Raw genomic sequence first — 20,181 nt, 5'->3', positions numbered from 1 at the left:
CAGAGCGCGCAGAACTGTGCCGTTTTCCACACTACGTTATTCAAGGCGCTGTAGTGCAGGTGCAATTCTTAACATATGAAGGTTAATATTGTTGTTGGGACAAAGTAAGTTCTTTAGTTAGTCAATGGTGCAGCCAGTGTGTTCCATTCTCTGACCCCTGTAACAATGATGGACTTGTTATAGGAGGCGGTTTTATGTTTGGGGATTTTTAGATTGTGGAAGACTACTTTTTAAAATAGTGATAATCACCAAACTGGTTGAAAAATTCAATAAGGAAAAATGTACTTTTTATTGGTTTTGTGTGCCAAAACAGCGAATTAAATAGTACATTTTTCCATAAGTGTTTAACATAAGGTGGCTGTAGTTTAGTGCTGCATAGAGTCTTTTTTTGCTCGATCGTCTAATAGTTCGCATGGATGACACTAGATGGCTTACAAAATCGACTGTTACTTCGCTCGAGCGAATAACGCTCGAACAGGAAAATGATCGGTATTCACTCGAAGCTCAGTAGTTCACGTACAACCGTAATATGTCTGTGGCAGTAGGCCTTCAAATATGCTTCGTGAAGTGAAAGACTCAGTGAAATTGAAACTCAAGTGAACATAGTCATCATCTCAATGTTAAAATGTAATTTAGTCTATCTTACCAATACATGAGAATGAATAGATGATTATGGGCTGAAACTACCAGCACGAATTGTACATATATTTGTACGATTATTGTCACATTATAATTATATTTGATATTCTATATATTCGAGCGAATCACGCTCGAGTGTGCGAGATTCGATCGAGTTTAAGCAAGCGAAAGTGGTTCAATGCAGTACTCTACTGTAGTTCCATGCTGCACTTTCATGTTATCAGTAAAAAATAGTAATACACTTGCCTCAACTTTCTGTTACTTACGAAAAAACAAATACCATTATAAAATTAGACTTTCTTTTATTTTTAGAATAGGGGCACAGAATTTAAGTACAATAGTTATTTCAACACACATAAGAAAGGAATAAATCCTCCAATTCACATAGTGCAATATATACTTCGAAGCCTCAGGCGATAAATAAATATTTAATTTTCAAGCATCTATGTAAGAAAAGATAGTAGAAATATGAGATGTAGATAGATGTATCCAATTTTATCTCATTCAACAATAAACTCCTCATAATTAAATGTTTATTACACTTCAATGAGAAGCAGGTTTAAAGCATCCGTGTATTTATTCTCTCATCTTTTTAAATTCTCAACTAACGCAGGTAGAAAGGTTACGTGAAAGAATGAAAAACTGCAACTACAGTAAAATAATTTCATGAAAGGTACTTGAAACCAGATCAAACTGCAAATATGTGCTCATGCACACACACAATAAACTAAAACAGTCCTTCGAAAAACAAGGTGTACCAAGTGGCTTTTCATTGTGTAGCACATGAACAGTGTATCAAGACCCATCACTGCTGTTAACTGGCTTTCAGAGACCAATGCTCAATATTATTGATTTAAAGGAGAAACCAATTATCCTCCCAATGCTGGGTAAACACCATACACCATTCGCACATCATTTTCAAAACCTGGGAAAATTAACATACTTATTTTCACTGGGGAGAAAAATGTTTTCACTGCTCTTTCTGCCTGGACTGTTTTCACATAACCTACCTGTAGTACGAGGGTGGTTCAGCATGCTCCGCCCCTGACCCATTTACAGTGATAGTAGAGACCTGTAATTTTATATGTAACATTGTTCATTCTTTAGACTAATATCCACAAAGTTTCAAGAATTTACAACAATTTCTCTTTTTATTACACGTTGATGATCAGTAAGAAGTGTAGCCACATGTGAAACAATGGAAAAATCTGAGGTCCGGGCAGTGATAAAATATTTACTGAAGAAAAATCTAACACGGAAAGACATCCATGCAGATATGGTGGGGACTCTTGGAGACTCTTGCCTTTCATATGATCTAGTGAAGAGATGGTGCCGTGAATTTAAATATGGTCGGCAGACCTGTGAAGATGAGCATGGTGGTGGCTCATCTGCAACGGTGACCACACCAGAAATGATTACAAAAGTGCATGACATGATTTTGGCAGACCGGCGAGTGACTGTCCGCCATATAGCAGACACATGTGGCATCTCAACTGGCAGTGTGCATTCAATTATTCATCATCATTTGTTAATGAAAAAATCTCTGCACATTGGGTCCCGAGAATGCTGACGGTCAACAAAAAGAGGACACGTCGTGTGACAAGTCAGAACCTGTTGCAGACAATAAAGGCTGACAAGCCAAAGTTTCTGAAGAGATTTGTTACAATGGATGAAACGTGGGTTCACCACTTCGATCCCGAAAGTAAACGCCAAAGCATGCAATGGAAACACCCCCATTCTCCACCCCCAAAGAAATTCAAGGTTCAACCATCAAAGGGCAAAGTGTTCTGGGATGCAGAAGGAATCATTTTGATAGATTATCTCCAACAAGGAAAGACAATCACAGGTGTTTATTTTGCAACCCTAATTGAAGAATTACGTACTGCCATCAAGGAGAAACGCCGCGGAATTTTGGCCCGTGGTGTGTTGTTCCATTGTGACAATGCTCCCGCCCACACCTTCCAAGTTGCGGTGGCTGCAATTCATGCAGCAGGGTTCGAAATTGTCCCTCATGCCCCTTATTCTTCAGATCTGACCCCCAGTGACTTCCACCTGTTCCCCAACATGAAGAAACACCTTCGTGGAAAACATTTTGCCAGTGATTCCGAGGTTATGGATGTTGTGAATGCTTGGTTGCAGGACCAACCACAAGAATTTTTTTTCTGCTGGGATTGAAGCACTGGAAGGCTGATTGGAAAAGTGTGTTAATGTTGCAGGGGACTATTTTGAAAAGTGACAGTGATTCGGTTTTCCTACGAGGGTTCCTTCTATGGCAGGGGCGGAGCATGCTGAACCACCCTCGTACATGTTTTTTTTCCCAACATTATTATTATTATTATTTATTATTTAGCAGCATTAGACAAAAACTGGGGTATGGCATCAAACCAGAAATAGAATACACTAGTGTTTTCCCACTGCAAGAAATCTGCATCATCAACTGATAAAATCGCTCACAAACATCATTTTTTTCTGAAACAAATATTCACTAAACATGTTGATAATGTTGGTACTGACATTTATATTGTTTCTTTTCACTTAAATATTTCATCTCAAACCAATGATGATATTCTACTTGGGACAATTCAGCGCAGCAGTATATAACCGTAGTGAAACCGTTTCAAAAGAAATCTTGCAAGATCACTATGGACTTACTTGCTTAAAGTCTCCTTTACCAGATAATTTCAATGGTGAACAGTTAAAAGGAAGCGCTGCTTCAAGTTTCTGTATGCAGCATTTTTGTCCAATGTCAGTATAGACACATCAGTTGAAACCAAAATTGCTTGCGGCAACTGCCACAACTGTAACCATGCACCCATTACACCCATTTGTTAAGATTCAGCGAGAGGGAATTTCCTTGCGGAAAGTGAGGCTCTACTTGTTATGGTTCATTGCATTTACATCTCTTTGCTTTTGCACATCAAATTAGTTATTAAGAACTAATTTGTCGCAGAAACAAACAGGTCAAGACACATACGAGGGTCACTATTTATATTTTGAGCCTTGGCAACACTGATTGAAGTTAGGCGCAATTTGACGTTTGCACGGAATCGTCTGGCATTATTGACCATAACGTACTTCAAATGTTTTGTCAATAGCTTCATTTGTGTTGTTTATGTTGCCTTGGAGATTGCGCGACAACAATAAAATGGAATTAACTCGTGAACATTTTCGTGCGATGATTTTTTACGATTTTCGACGTGGATTATCAAGACAAGAGTGCATCGATCAACTTACTTCCACATTTGGCGATGAAGCCCCATCCTTTGCCACTGTGAAACGCTGGTATAACGAATTTAATCGTGGCCGCCATTCGCTCACCGACGAGATTCGCGAAGGTCGTCCAAAATCAGTTGTTGTTCAAGAAAACATTGATGCTGTGCAAAACCTAATACTGCAAGATCGTCATGTGACATACTGTGAAATTGAGGCAACCATAGGCATTAGTTCCACCAGCATATATAAAATATTACATGATCATTTAGCTGCGAGAAAGGTATGTTCTCGTTGGATCCCACACAATTTGACAAAAACTCAAAAAAGACGCTCGCGTCAATTGGTGCAAACAAATGCTCAATAAATACAATCGTGGTGCTTCAAAAGACGTATATAAGATTGTAACAGGTGACGAATCATGGATATATGTATATGAGCCGGTACGTAAACAGCAGTCTACGGTATGGGTGTTTCAAGATGAACCCAATCCAACAAAAGTTGTTCGTGCTCGAAGCACATCGAAACAAATGGTCGCCTGTTTTTTCGGGAAAACTGGTCATGTGGCAACTGTGCCTTTAGAGGAACGTAGAACGGTCAACTCTGAATGGTACACAACAATTTGTTTGCCAGAGGTCTTCGGTCAAATACGGAAAACAAACAAACGCCGTCGGATCATTCTTCATCAAGACAATGCCAGCTGTCACACATCTCGTCTAACAACCGACTTTATGAACAGTCAAAAAATCGAATTGATGGGTCATCCGCCGTACAGTCCTGATTTGGCACCCAATGACTTCTTCTTGTTCCCGAATGTCAAGAATAAATTGCGTGGACAACGATTTTCGTCGGCGGAAGACGCCGTTGATGCGTTCAAAAACCATATTATGGAGGTGTCTCAAGAAGTTTGGAAAAACTGCTTTGACAAATTGTTCGAACGAATGCAAAAGTGTATTGACCATAAAGGAGAATACTTCGAAAAACAATAAAGCAGTTTTCAATGCCAAATTCCTGTTTTTTCATTGTTAGGCTCAAAATATAAATAGTGACCCTCGTAGAACATCTTAGGAGAGACAAACGAGTAAAGACAAGCCAGTTCCTGAAAAGAAAGCAAAGAAATAGAAGCCAAACGAAGATGATGCGAATGCTAAATAGAGTTTGTGAAAAGGAGAGCTGTGTATACATAGGGAGTTTTGTGAATCCAATGTGAAGATCGAAGAATAGATGAAGGAAAGATGAAATTTAGAGGGAAGATCTAAATATAGATGTACGTACGTGTAAATTAGGAAGAAGAAAAATTTTTCTATCTTCATATATATATTGAATATTCTTCTATATGGACTTCCTTCTTAATGGACGATCTGGATCGGGATATCCTTCTTAATGGATGATCTTGATCTGGAATTCCTTCTTAATGGACAATCTGGATCGGGACTTCCTTCTTAATGTACAGTCTGGATCTGGACTTCCTTCTTCGTAGATGGTTTGGATATGGACTTCCGTCTTAATTTCCATCTAATTCCACTTTTTCTACAATTTGGGGATTACATTATCCTTCTTACAGCTTTTTTCCCTTAGGCTTTGGAAATTATACTATACCTGCCGCAAAATTAGTTTGGTATTGACACTTGAGAACCACGTGTTGAAATCGGGTCTACGTCACTGCGGGAGGGTGGGTTGCTGGCATGCGAGCCAATCAAAATCTTACCAGTGCTTCACCCAAGCCCTGGTTACCTAGCAACAGAAAACGTTTTTCTCGGTGTTGCCGCTTATCGGGCGATTCTTCCTGCGGTCAGATTTCATGTTGTTGGGAGAGGACGTGTTGTTTGTTTGTTGCGTTGCGTTGCGTTACTGTGATATTTTAACCAGTCAGTGTTTATTGAATTTAGAGTATTCTTTGTTGTATATAGCGTGTTGTTTTAATGTGTTATTTTTTGTACATAATTTTCTGTGTTCTGCTTGAGTGTGTCGTGTGCTTGCGTGAAGAATGTCAAGCACAGGAGGCAATACTCGAGATGACAATGTACCAAAGCGGCCATGCACTAAAACAAAAAGGAATTCCTCTCAAAAGCCAAACGCGGCAGATGGTTTGTTCTCAGCGCAAATAATTTGAGCAAGAGAAAAACAATGGGGGGTCGAATCATTTCTGTAAACAAAGTTCTGGACAGGACTGCTGCTGCTGTCAGCGTGTCTAAGAACACTATTGTTACCATAGGGAAAGAAAAATATAATGTGGTAGAAATAAATAAATAAATAAATGCGAGGCTTCAAAATTGGAAACCCCAGGAAAGAAGAGGAATAGCTATCAGTAAACGCGTGACAAATTTAGATACTTTTCAGCAAGATGCTATTCTCGCCATATTTACTCTTATTATAGGAGGAAAGATCATCCCACTGTTGGGAAACTGCGCGTTTCGTTGAAAGATTCGGCATTTTTTCAAGGTGGGGAAACATCTTTAAGGACAGTCATAAAATATCTGGGATTCTCATACAAAAGATAAAAATAATGGACCCAAAATAAAGCATCGAGGCATATGGAGATGTGGAGGTAGAGCTCCACACATTATCGACCTCGACCTAGGCCATATTATGGAGGTGATGCGGTGATGTGATTCACCAACCGCCTTTACCACAGGTTTGCCCCAGGTACTCACTTGGGCTGAGTCGACCCCGGAGTCACTCGGGATATTTGAAAAAGTTCCACAAACTACCGCGGGTCTCACGCGTGAAAGTCAGACGCCCCACCAACTGGACTTTGTGCACTTCAGTTGCGGTATAATTGAAAGACGGGCAGACTTTAACGGCGACTTTGGAAAGAAATGATTATTGAGAGTGTATATACAGAATGGATTGGAAAGATAACCTGTAAACAATGCTCGTTTCATTAATTCGTTCATGTTGTAAGGGAGATGGAAATGAATAGAAAAAACAATAACACATTCATCATTGTTGTCATCATTGTTATTCCATTTTCCTCGAAAAACAATAACACATTTCATCATTGTTGTTCCTTTTCATAACACGTTTTCCTCGACACAGCGTCAGACGGCTGCAGTGCGTACTGTACCGCATGATATGGCAACACCGTGACGCGTGTTCCTTCAGCTCTCAATACCAAACTAATTTTGCGGCAGGTATAATTTCCTCCCTTGTGGCTGCGATTGGAATGCACCAACACTAAATATGTCCAACCTATGTTGTACTTGGTGCCAAAACGACTGGCAGGTGCATCTAAGGAGGTGCCACGGCTGAAACTCGCAACCAAAAGTGCTGTGGGGTGTCAGACTGGAATGCGCCACCACTGGATTAAACAAAATTTCCACTATTGGAAAGGTAAATCAAATTGGACAGATTCAAGATCTGTTCAGACAAATTTCTATCAGTGCTTTGACTTCTGTAGTTTTCTGATCAATTTACATATGATCACTAATTTGATTTATCAAGTATATACATTAATTTATTTATTTTATATTTATTCTTTGTCTTCTTATAATATATTCTATTGTTTTTCATCTTTCCAATTTGCTTTGTTCTTATTTATAAAGTTATTCACATATATTATGCTAATTTTTAATCTTGCATGCCTGGTGCTGCCATCTCTATTCCTCTTTGGCAAACTATTTACATTACTTGGTCCTATTGGGTACGTAATACAATATTCCCCCCGTTGGTCATAAAAAATTTTCATTGTAACATATATGAAGATAGACATTTTTTTCTTTTCCTAATTTACACGTATGTACATCTATATTTAGATCTTCCCTCTAAATTTCTTCGATCTTCACATTAGATTCACAAAACTTCCTATGTATACACAGCTCTCCTTTTCACAAACTCTATTTAGCATTTGCATCATCTTCATTTGGCTTCTATTTCTTTGCTTTCTTTTCAGGAACTGGCTTGTCTTTACTCGTTTGTCTCTCCTAAGATGTTCTATTTCTCTATGGTTTCTGTAACACCCAAGTCATTTCTTTTCGGCGAATATCAGTATTTTACTGTACATGATGAACACAGATTAAGGAGGTCTATGCTCTTAATAAATGAATTACTATAATTCAATAGCACATTTTTCACTTCTTCTGTCTCTACTTCGGGGACCTTCGTGTGTGCATCATCATCATCTCATGTATCATTGACAATTGCATTATAATTATCTTGCATTTTCACTATTCATTTCTATAACTCACATGTTACTCTTCGTCTTATACAAGATTCTCATTTTTAATGCACATTTTTATTTTTTAAAGTTAAAGTGGGATCCGAACCACTATGTGCCTCCACTGGGAATCGAACCCGGGACCCCTTGATTACAAGGTGACGACGCTACCACTGCAACATCAGGGAGGCCTCCATTAAGAAGGAAGTCCATATAGAAGAATATTCAAATCGAGAAAAGAAATAATCAAAAACATATTGAGATGAAAATAGACTGTGAATGAAAATTACGGACAAATGTAGCTTATCATGCAAATATTCTAATTCCATGTATCCTGTGTTTGAATAATATATATGTTTAAACGTCTCCATTGGAAGGCATCCTGTCAGGTTTCTTTGTTTACAAAGAACCCTACCCTGTACATATTCTAGCTGAGGTTTAAAATTAAGATTTATGTACCTTTGCACAAATGGGGGTAGCAATTTGTTATGCAAGGCACCATTGTTCTGGGATTACCAGTTTTTGGTGTATTGATATTTCAATACTGCTAATACAGGCACCTGGTATTTTTGAATACTGGTATCAGTTCTAGTTTATGGACAGCCATAGGCAAGCAAAGAGCCATGAACATGTACAAGGGGAAGTCCGTAAATAAATAGGTCACAAACTGATGTGGGATAGCTGGAAATAGTAGCAAGCAGTTTCTAAAGGTGTCAGAACTAGGGATGGACGATATCAGAAATTTGATATCGCGATATATCGTCACAGACAATACAATATTTTCCTTGTATCATGATATCGGCGACATATCGTCTCCACGAGATATATTGCCAAATATCGTGATGATATATTGCTGACACGATACATATCGCTAAAATATCAAGATATACCTAGTCTTACCATAAATACTGTCACAAAGTTTTAAGTAAATTGAAACAAAATGCTGAGAGATATTTTAATATCCTAATAACATTACTGAAATGGATGCATGAAATATCAAAATCACAAATCATTATACAAAATGGCCACCCTTAGCACGCACACAGTCCTTAAATCTTTGTGGTCACTCATCAATTGAATTACGCAACACATAGACTGGAAAATCAGCAACTGCCTTCGGAAGAGCACTTTAAACTTTCAATATTGGGATGTCTTTTCTTGCAAGCCATCTCCTGAAGCTTGGACCACCATTTGTAGTCCAAAGGGTTTAGGTCCAGACTTGCAGAAGGCCAATGTGAAGGGGAAATGAAGTCTGGAACATTTGCCTCCAGCCACTGCTGTATTGTTCGGACCTTATGTGCTGGGGCTGAATCCTGCTGGAAGCTCCAGTTCTGCCCATGGAAGAGTGTTGTTGAGATTCTTGACTAGTGTCTCAAACACTGTCTGCTGGTACACTTTGGCCGATGTTTTTACTTCTTTTTTCACAGAAATGCAGCTCCGTTCGGCCCTCATAGCAAATGTTCCAGACTTCATTTCCCCTTCAGATTGGCCTTCTGCAAGTCTGGACCTATACCCTTTGGACAAAAATTGTGGTCCAAGCTTCAGGAGATGCCTTGCAAGAAGAGACATCCCAATATTGAAAGTTTCAAGCAGTTTCTTCTGAAGGCAGTTGCTGATTTTCCAGTCTATGTGTTGCGTAATTCAATTGATGAGTGACCACAAAGACTTAAGGACTGTGGGCTTGCTAATGGTGACCATTTTGAATAACGATTTGTGATTTTTCATGCATCCATTTCAGTAATGTTATTAGGATATTAAAATATATATCTCAGCATTTTGTGTCAATTTACTTAAAAATTTGTGACAGTATTTATGGTAAGACTAGGTATATTGAGACTATACCTAAAATATAGTGAAGATATATCGCTGACACGATATATATGTCACTAAAATATCGTGAAGATATATCGCTAAAATATTGTGATATATTGCCAAATATCATGACAATATATTGCTGACATGATATATATCACTAAAATATCGTCGATATATATTGCCGACACAATATATGCCGCCAAAATTTTGTGACAATATATCACCTAGTTGATATTGCCTGGATGATATTTTTTAAATTTTTAAATATATCGTGTGAATGATATTTCGCCCAACACTAGTCAGCACAACACAGCTTGCTGATATTCAGTTAGCAGTCGCTAGATAGCAGACGCACACATGGGCAGCTCAGTTTAAAAATGGCGACCGTGCTCGAGGACTGTACGTGGAGATCGTATGGGTGGAGGAGATGATTGAAGCTGACAGGCAAGTGACAATAGACAGCATAGCAACTGCAATAGGTTGTTCTCATGGTTTAGCCTACAGCATAATGCATGATCATTTGCATGAATTTCCAAAAGGTGTGACTTTTGCTGGGGACAGCAGCCCAAAGACTTTTATGCAGCAGGTTTTGGGAGACTGATAAAGCCATGGGATAAATGTAACAACGTTGGTGGAGATCATGTTGCAAAATAAAAACTGTTTTCAAGTCAGTATCTCACTTTGTATTATTTTAATAAATGTTTGTGGCCTACTTACGGTATTACATATGCACTTTTAAGTACACTAATTGCACTATTATTTCTAAAATATCTGTGGTAACACACAATTTTGTAAGATTTCAGCAATGCATGATCACCCGTGCACACAAAAAAAAATCACGCAATAAATTAAATAAAACAAACATTTATAAATAGAAACATGCTTTAATTAACTTATTCACCACCTCTACTGATTCAATAAAATTGTTAAGAATGCACTGGATTCAAGGGGAGAAAAAAATTAATGTCGAATCTGAACACATACATGACAATACTACAAAAGTGCCTATAAACGCACATCATAAAATTTGTATTTGCATGGCAAACACTTTTTTCTTCCATTAGTGAAAACTATAAAACAGATATCATCTCACCACTTGATATGAATAATATTTCATACGGAAAAAAATACCCTAAACAACATACATCACCGTACTCATACTAGGTGTACAATTGGTTACAAACAGATTAACAGTAGTCACTGCTAGATCTCACAAGTTCTAGTAAACAAAAAATTAATCTGCGAAGAAGATGGCATTTTTAATTCACCACTACCGCACTTAACTGCAAATGACTCGAGACAAAATACGAACTAGTGGGATTACACATCAATTGTAAATTACATGGAGAACTCATTCGCTCAGGTACAGTGGGATATATAAGTTTTACCAAGCAAATTGGCCATGTTATTTTTTTTTTTGTTTCATGCAATGAGAGCTTCAAGAACTGAAACAAAACATGGAAAAGGATGCTGGCAACTTCTACATAAATATATATTACCTACAAATACGTAGAATACAAGAGAAGAACTAATAAAAATATTACTGGACAATTTTCCAAGCAATACTTGTGCATCCCACTGTACAAGCCAACAAGATATGCATAGCGAAAGGATATAACAAAGAGAGATAACATACATATGTTAACAGGTGGTTCTACATTTAAAATAGTTTTAACTGTAAAATTAATGTATTATTACAGAAAATGAGTGCATCTGATAAAAATAAAAAAGAAAGCATATTATAATAAACCATACAGAAAGTAGCATTCTCACGGACATGGAATTTCTTACAAGTAAATAGGAGATGCACTGGTAACCACATATAGATAGTTTTTTTTCATAGTCTTCTGCAAGAGAAGATGCACAATTAATATATCTTTACAGCATATAACTAATCTGAAATAGAAGTAATTCTGACATGGGTTTGCTTCACGACAACTGAACTCTTAAAAGTGAGCTCTCATCCTAGGAGAGCATGATTTAAATAAAACTATTTCCAAACATGTAAACTCTGTACCTCAACTATATGGACAGCATCTATGAAAAACTAAGGAGATTTCACACCGAAGCGATAAGCGACAGACGACACATGTTGTTTGAGGATTTCACCAATTGAACATAAGCTTGTGCAGCCTGTCAAGCATCTATAGTGTGAAATGTTGCTATTGACTGGCTAATCTCGTTTGTCGCTTCAGTCTGAAATCTCCCTAAAACTAACTACACTTAACTGAACTGTTTGCAATTTATATGAAACATAATATGAAATTGCTTTCTTAAAAAGGATCTTAAAAAGGAACATAGCATTAGTGCAGAATTAAGATGCTAGTGAAACCTCAATTTCACGTTTTTCAGGGGACGAAGATGAGAATACTTAAAATGCAGAAAAACTTGATCGCCACCCAGATTAAATGTATAATGTGGGTAAATGTAAAATTCAGGAACGTAAAATCGGAGTTCTACTGTATTTATGTATACATTATGAGCACTGCAGCTCAATATATTAGAGCCTCTACGGATCAGTAGATTGTACTTTCAACAAGGACAATCTAGTTATTAATCAACCTGTACAAAATAACACTATATAATGTAAGAATGCAAATTACGCAACTTCATGGACATATTTTTAATTTTAAAATGTAAAATTAACAGCACTAAACCTATATTTATATTAAGCAAGAGCATCTAAAATATTAATTTGTTGTTACCAGTTCATCTCCAACCAGTACAGAAAATATCCTGTTTGACCTTTACAGATAACTCAATACATCATATTTCTTAATATGCTATCTCCATTTCTCTTCACTACTCAAGTTTACATACACACACAAATACATGTCTCTTTTTATTTGCAGACACATCAAGATTAATTTCAAATACAATAAAACAATGAGAATAGCCTCTCTCTGCTGACAAGCTCTTTTCTTGATTGTCGAAACACTTCATTGCTAAGCATATATGTATTTTTCCATGTGTTTTACAGCCTCAGACATAACTTATGTTGGAATACCCAACAAGGATACGAGCACAGTTTTCAAGTTTTCCCGAACACTTTGACTAATTGGAACAATAGTGAAGAACTAACACTGCATAAATAATGTAGATTCTTCATCTGGAAGTTTCTCTTTTTTACTGTTTTTTAATACCTTCAGATTTAACTGGATCTGTCAGCATATTTTTTTTTTTTTTAAAAAAAAGCTTTACATTGAATTATATTTTACAAAACTTGTAGAACACGGAACGAATTCTCATGTAGATCTGTTCTACTTGTGCAATTGTATTAGGTTTGGACACCTGTATTTTCTGTCAGTGTAGTCCTTGGAAATGTACTGCTGAGACAATATGAATTTCCTACCAAGACTTAAATGTAACAAGTGAACTGAACATGTTGGCAGTTACATGGAACGTTAATTGAAATGAAATTTGTACGGAAATTGAACACGAAGTTGTCACACTCCTCAGATACTGGGAACACACCTCACGAGAAGGGAATATATATTGCTAAACTGTAAAAATGGCAAGTGTTCCTGAATATTTAGAACACTCAAAATTTCAAGCACTGTACTTTCATACAGCAGCCAATAAACATCAGTACTGTCCTAATTCCTAAAATTGATGTGACATATAGCTACTGTATGTGGAGCTTCAGGTCCACAAGGTGGGTTGCTGGGAATTGTGGGAAGATTAGAGTCTAATGAATAAAAGAAAAGCACGATATAAATGTAAGAAACAAATATAGTAACTTTGCAATTATTTCTCCTTGCACGGTTGCTTTTATAAAATCATCTCCACTTATGTTGTAATTATTTTTCTTTCCTAATGATTTTTCAAAATTAAGAGTGCATATTCTTATAGTGTTGCCAATGAAATACAGAGAGAAAACGTTTGTTTGATCACTCCACAAATTGGCCACATAAATGTTTTGTCACAATGAGGAAAACCAAATAATGGATATGCAATTTCAAATTATCCGATATCTGTTCCAGATGCCAATATGTAAATAATTTGGATATCCAGATAGAACAGAAGGATTTGTAGAAAATCTATACAGTGAAATATGAAAATGACAAATAAAAGAATGTTGTTAGTTGTGAAATATCGTCAGGCTTTTGTTTATGGTTTGTTGAAATATGGAAATGTTCATTGTGGAAGGTGTATGTTAAGCTGTGTGTCAGTAAATCTATTATGAAATGTTAATGAGTGGTATGTTTATGTCTCAAGTTGAACTATGTATAAAACGCGTGCATATTAGCCTGTGTGCATACACGACAGCTTACAATGTGATGAGGATGGGATATTGTTGGTGAGCATTCAGTGCAAACTGCCGAGGCTTGACTTGAAGTTGAGCAGATTGGGAGTTTGGCACATCTTAGTTCTTGTTTGATTGTAACTGCATGTGTATCAGTTGGATTCAGACGATTGGGTTTGTATCCTTGTACAGTCATGGACAGTTCTGGGTTGTAATGAATGCATTGACTTTCAATGGAATCATTACAACCCAGCAGTGTCCGTGACTGTACATCCATCATGCGTGTTGTATTTCTAAACCCTTCAGCTGTAATATGATTGCTTTTGGCAAGATTTCTCTTTGCCCGAGGAGAACATTCCACTTTCACTGTTGGATGTGGAACCAAAGCTTTCTTCACATTCTTCTCTGTAGTCTCAGATTCTTTTGGCCTTGGCTCAACTTTCACCTGGATATTTCCAACTTCTTGTCTGACCCTCTCTATAAGCACATTACTTCCTGCAATAACCTCTCCCTCTTGGTTTCCTGATGGGCTTGTACACCCAACAGTATGTGAATTGTCCACCACCATTGTCATTCGATCTGAATTACACAATGTGTTGACAATGAATTGAAACAAAGATATCAGTAAGCAGTGAACAATGCCTGCTTCTAACCAACAAATAGTTTCATTCCTTAAAACAACACATGATGTAGAATAAAAAAGTAATGAAAATAGCAGTGGACAATTTGCTTACCATTATCTTTGCCGTTGACTGTACTTTCATGTTCAACATTTGCACTCACTACTCTTTCATTCATCTCATCATCTGATATTTCAATTGTGTCATTTGTTTTGCAAATATCCAGTATCTCAATTTAATTATCATCTGTGGCATCATCATCTGAAATGTCGACTACAGCCTCTTCTCAGTCTATTGGTTCTTGACCTATTTCGCATCGGTTCAATTGCTAAGAGCACAATATCATTATCACCTTCCTTTGCCTTATTGGATCTTCTTTTCTGCTCATTTTTACGAAGAGTGTGGATCATATTCTTCAGCACTTTTTTATAAAGGAGTAATGCATCAAGTGGGATATTTTTCCTCATTGGATGTTCCAGAACTTCTGGGTATGCATGCAATTTATTTAAAAGTAAAGCATTATCACTTTTCTTGATTATCCAATAGACTGAGAGAAGAGGCTGTTATCAACATTTCAGATGATGACACCACAGATGATAATGAAATTGAGATACTGGATATTTGCAAAACAAATGATACAATTGATATATCAGATGAGATGAATGAAAAAGTAGTGAGTGCAAGTGTTGAATATGAAAGTAGGAGCCCATCAGAAAGTAGTGTCCTCAGAGAAGAATATACAGCTTCATTTCCCCTAACATTTTAGCATATATTTCTCCCTTATCAATTTTTTGTAGCTTCCTCATCGTGTGAACACGTTTATAGATTTTTATACTTCACATTTCATGATCCTAAGTAACAAATGCAATGCTTCAAACAAAGGATATGTTACATTTTCCATAAACTTATGTCATGAAGATGCACTTAAAGAAGAATTTGTTTCAGGTGAAGCTGACACCTAAAGTGCAAGAATTTATGAGGAAATGTACAAGTGAAGACAGAATACTGAGCACGGTTATGAACTTCGTTAAACATGCTTGGCCTAATTAGATAAAAGGTTATAATGGAGATGATTTAAAGGAACTGATTGCCTATAAAAGGAGGCAAGCAGAATTGAGCACTATTGAAGGATTGTTATTTTGGGGTTATAAATTGGTGATACTCGAAATAGTGCGAAAATAATACTTAAGAAAGCACACATATGGACAAAAAATTACAGGATTTTTGAAGCTGGCAGAAAATCCTTAATTCTTAACTCTGAAGCCTATGTTTCAAGCAAAGAAAAATATGTATCCAAAGGAATTATGATGATATAAATAACTTAACCCTCCCCATTCATTATGCATTCATCTTAGGAGCTAATCAATCAGTAGAAATAATTTCAATAGTCTCTGCAATTTATTCTAACAAGGTGAATCCTTTAACACAAGTCGCCCAAACATGGTAGATGCTTAGCTGAGAGGTGAAAGATACTGGTGTCAACACTTACAAATTCACACTTTGTCAGAACATTTTGAAACCTAAATAGACAACCATTCCCTTGCAAGTATACAATATAGAAGTTTAGACATGTAATCTGGTATGACAATATCTGCTATCAATATGAAAATAAAGGCAAATTTTCAAAGATGTAATTATTGAAGTATATCTTTCTTCTGTGTAACTCTTAAATCTTGACCACTATGAAGTCTCGTGTGTAATGTTTAAACATTTGAACAAGAAACCATCACAGAAGGTACACTATTTCTCTAGCTGTGGTCAGAGATGATGATGGTAAAAAAAAGTATTAATAAAATACACCAAATGATTCAATATTTGCAAAAAAAAATAAATAAATAAATAAATAAAAAGCAATATCATTGAGAAAAATAGAAGGAAAAAATTAAAATGCATTAGTAATACATAGTTCAAGTAGTAGCCTAGTACATGGTTTCCAAGGAATTTTACACAAGATTTGAAACTGTAAACTCTAATTTACTACCATTTCCAACAAATGAGTCAATTTCCTGTTTAAAATAAGCTTCTTTGGTATTTGCCGACCCACTCTTTGCAGTTGTTACAAACAGTTCTCCTAAACCAATAAACTCTATGGTGAAACGAGATCCTTGCCTCTGGCTGAAGGTCTAAACATGATCCATTTAGCATGTAACAATTGAAAATAATTTAGTGAAAATACAACTTTGGCTATCTTCCAGTCACTTTCTGTAACTTTGTCCCCTTTTTAATCATTTGAAGTTTTCCTTTTCTGAGGTAACTGCTGTCACAAGAATTACATTAAAATGCAATGTTATGTCTGCATTCTCAAGTTCCAATTTGACGAGGCATGAGTTCTCTCTCTTACTTTAAACATAAGCAAAAGGAAACAAACTACAAATTCCCAAGGTATTACCTTGAAGTACCACACAAAACAGGACAGTTTATTGCAATTTTCACCCCACACTGCTAATCTCACAACATATGGAATGATTATACACACTCGTATATAAAAATGTATATATATGATGAGAGATATGTAGTGATCATTTCTTTTTCATTTATACACACTCGTATATAAATTAAAAAGAAATTATCACTGCATATCTCTCATCATTTACAACCAACTAACCAGGAATTAATATATAAATCAGAAGACACATATTTTGTTTCACTTAAAAGGAAAACTGAAAGAACTTAACATGATTCCAAAAAACACAAGGTTGCGAACTCCGCGACTGGCATTTTGTCCAAGAATAAACTTTGTACACAAACACAAAACTATACAGAAGTGTTTTCATTTAGTAATGTGTAGTAATATCAGTATATTGATCAGATTATGCTAATGTATATTTTAAAGTCCATGACATTTTCTTCTCTTGTAAGATTTATACACATTGAACATCACAGTTTAAATCAATGACTGCACAAAACCTGGGTTAATCAAAGTTTCTCACATGTAAAACTATACTCCTATTTGCACCATGAAAATAATACAAAGAATAGTAGTGAAAAAAAAGTTTTAAAAAATGCACTGCATAGTACACAATTTTGTGCAACTACACCACTTTAGACAACTGGCACACACAACCACAAAATCTGTTCATAAATTATTTAATTAAGGACATTATGTTCTACTTAATATATCAGTAAGACTTTACATGCTGTTTCTATGTTATGCACGTATGTTGTGTGTGTATGTATACAAGAAACACACACACATATATTAGTCACCAACACCAATCACACCACAACACAATGGCGAATTATTTTTCACTTTATCTAAAAATAGATTTACCTGAATAAGAGTATTACTTTTTAAATTATTTTGTTAACATCATGTATCATTGGATTTATAAATATTTAATTTACAATCAAGTTTAAAAAAAATTACACACACACACAAACTGTTACTAGAAATCTGAAAAATATCTGTACTATAAAAAGGGTTTATTAGGGAACAAAGAAATTGTGTATCCCCTAGCAATTATTCGGACAGGTTTATTTTTTGCATTAATGGAATTGCATAGAGTGCACTGGACAAATATGTACAAAAGCCTCTACAAACATGCTTCAAACTACAAAAACAAATACAAAATACATATCTCGGGAGAGGGAGCAGACTGGTTCTTTTAAACATGACTACAACTATTTTATTTTTATATTAATCACAAGTACTAAACACTTAATGACTTATGCCTTAAATGTACGATCTGTACAGGTACATGTTGGCAAGTCTCACGCATGATCAAACACACATCCACTCTTTCAGCAACAATCACGCCAGTATGCTTCTTGCACCCACATTATCACATCTACAAAAAACCACATACATGTAGACCATTTCTATGCATGGCCCTGAATACATGTGGTACTTATGTGAAAGGTTTCTATACATAGTTACAAACTCACCACGCACAAGTAAGTATACAAACTTAGTTCAAGGCACAAAAAAAGGATGTAGCCACTATAATAACTGGTAGTATCTAATACACAGTAGTAGAAACAATTCCGAGAAAAAACTTACCTGTTAAAGAAAATGAGCATACAAAATACACAATCAACAATTCTCTCTTATGAACCACACAATTACCAGAAAACGTCGCACAAGACAAACTCTCTTCAACACTTATGCATATAAACATAACATATGGGCAATTCACTCTTTCCTCCTCTCTCTGAAAAGAAGAGCAAATACTGTAACACAAAACCAACAACTATCCCAGCCGTTCCTATCAAGTCAGTTCACTGTAGTCTGTCCAGCCATGGTTGGGTGCTCCAAGTCGTAGAACTCCTACTGAACGGTCCTTTGAGGCGGTTATGATGTCTAACATTATGTTAAGGCTTCAACATATGTTGCTGTGTGCATGCATTTCGCAGAGTAAACTAAGGTGAGTCATAAATTCATAGTGTTTAACTGAACAGAGGTAGATAGGTAATAGTAGATGTTAAATGTGCACTACAATGGAACAGGTTTTGGTAGGGACCTTAGATATATTAGTTTTACTTTTGTTTCTTTTTGGTCCTATTTTCCCAAAATTCATGTTTTCTGCCAAATATACCTAGTGTTTTTAAATAGTATTTTGAGCAAGTTAGTTTGCACTATTTCTTACACAACAAATACCAGCATCACGGTTCCCGTGTCTCCGTGGATGGCCACTCGATCACTGCCAAAATTGCTACACTTCTGCAAGGAAATACAAAAAGTTTCTCATGTGACAAATGCCTATGGGATCCCAACCTCGAAAGAATTCTGGTCAACAATACCTCTCCACCCTACAATCAACAGCAAATGAAACTCTGCAAGGTACAAACCTTGCTCCATTTTCATCACTTTCCATACACTCCAGATGCCATACCTCAACTGTCATCTATATCCCGTCTATATCCTTAACCTCAATATCTGTAATTGCTTTTACCTGGGAGACATATCCAAGGACTCCAAACTCAGGATCAACAACCAGCACTCTTCTACCAAAAACTTGGGACTTTATCATCAACATCGATACGAACAATCACAATATCCCTTTAAAGGACTGCTTCCAGGGACCCTTACCCCAATCCAGCAACAACTCAGTATGGAAAAGCTGAGAGGGAGCCTACATATCAGCCATGAGCGCAACACTGCTTCCTGGCTTGAATAAGGCCACTCAGTAACTTTCCCCCCAAAAAACACCACATTCATCAATCATCAGCATTTCCAACTCTCCCTTCTCCTCACACTGGTCACCCCTACCAGGGGTGCCCATCCCTACCAAGGACCATGATGCAAGTGCCAGGATAAACACACCAATAATAATAATAATTATAACATTAATAATGGCTTTATTATTATTATTACTACTACTACTACCAGTAGTAGTAGTATCAAAGACGTTATTATTCTCATAAATTACTCAAAAAGGGGGGTAGAAGTCTGTGCTAAAGCATTTGTTTGGAACAAACTGTTTGAAATATTTTCTCAACACAGTCGATTTCACATTAGCTAATAATGGAAATCAAGCACACAAACTGTATTTTTG

General features: G+C 36.4%; 1 protein-coding gene across 1 annotated transcript in view; it reads right to left on the bottom strand.

Annotated features, from left to right (window-relative positions):
* Positions 1 to 10,690: 10,690 nt before the first annotated feature.
* The window catches only part of LOC145989728 (uncharacterized), a 36,258-nt gene continuing 26,767 nt past the window's right edge, over positions 10,691 to 20,181 (bottom strand). Inside the window, exon 8 of the mRNA XM_083124994.1 lies at positions 10,691 to 18,986. Coding sequence (XP_082981120.1) covers positions 18,895 to 18,986 — 92 coding nt within the window. The 3' untranslated portion in view covers positions 10,691 to 18,894. The remainder of the gene's footprint in view (positions 18,987 to 20,181) is intronic.

The sequence above is a fragment of the Lepisma saccharinum genome, chromosome 7, assembly GCF_977018435.1.
Source record: "Lepisma saccharinum chromosome 7, izLepSacc3.1, whole genome shotgun sequence".
NCBI classification, from domain to species: domain Eukaryota; kingdom Metazoa; phylum Arthropoda; class Insecta; order Zygentoma; family Lepismatidae; genus Lepisma; species Lepisma saccharinum.
The sequence above is the reverse complement of the archived record's forward strand: the minus strand, read 5'-3'. Positions and strand labels throughout refer to the sequence as shown.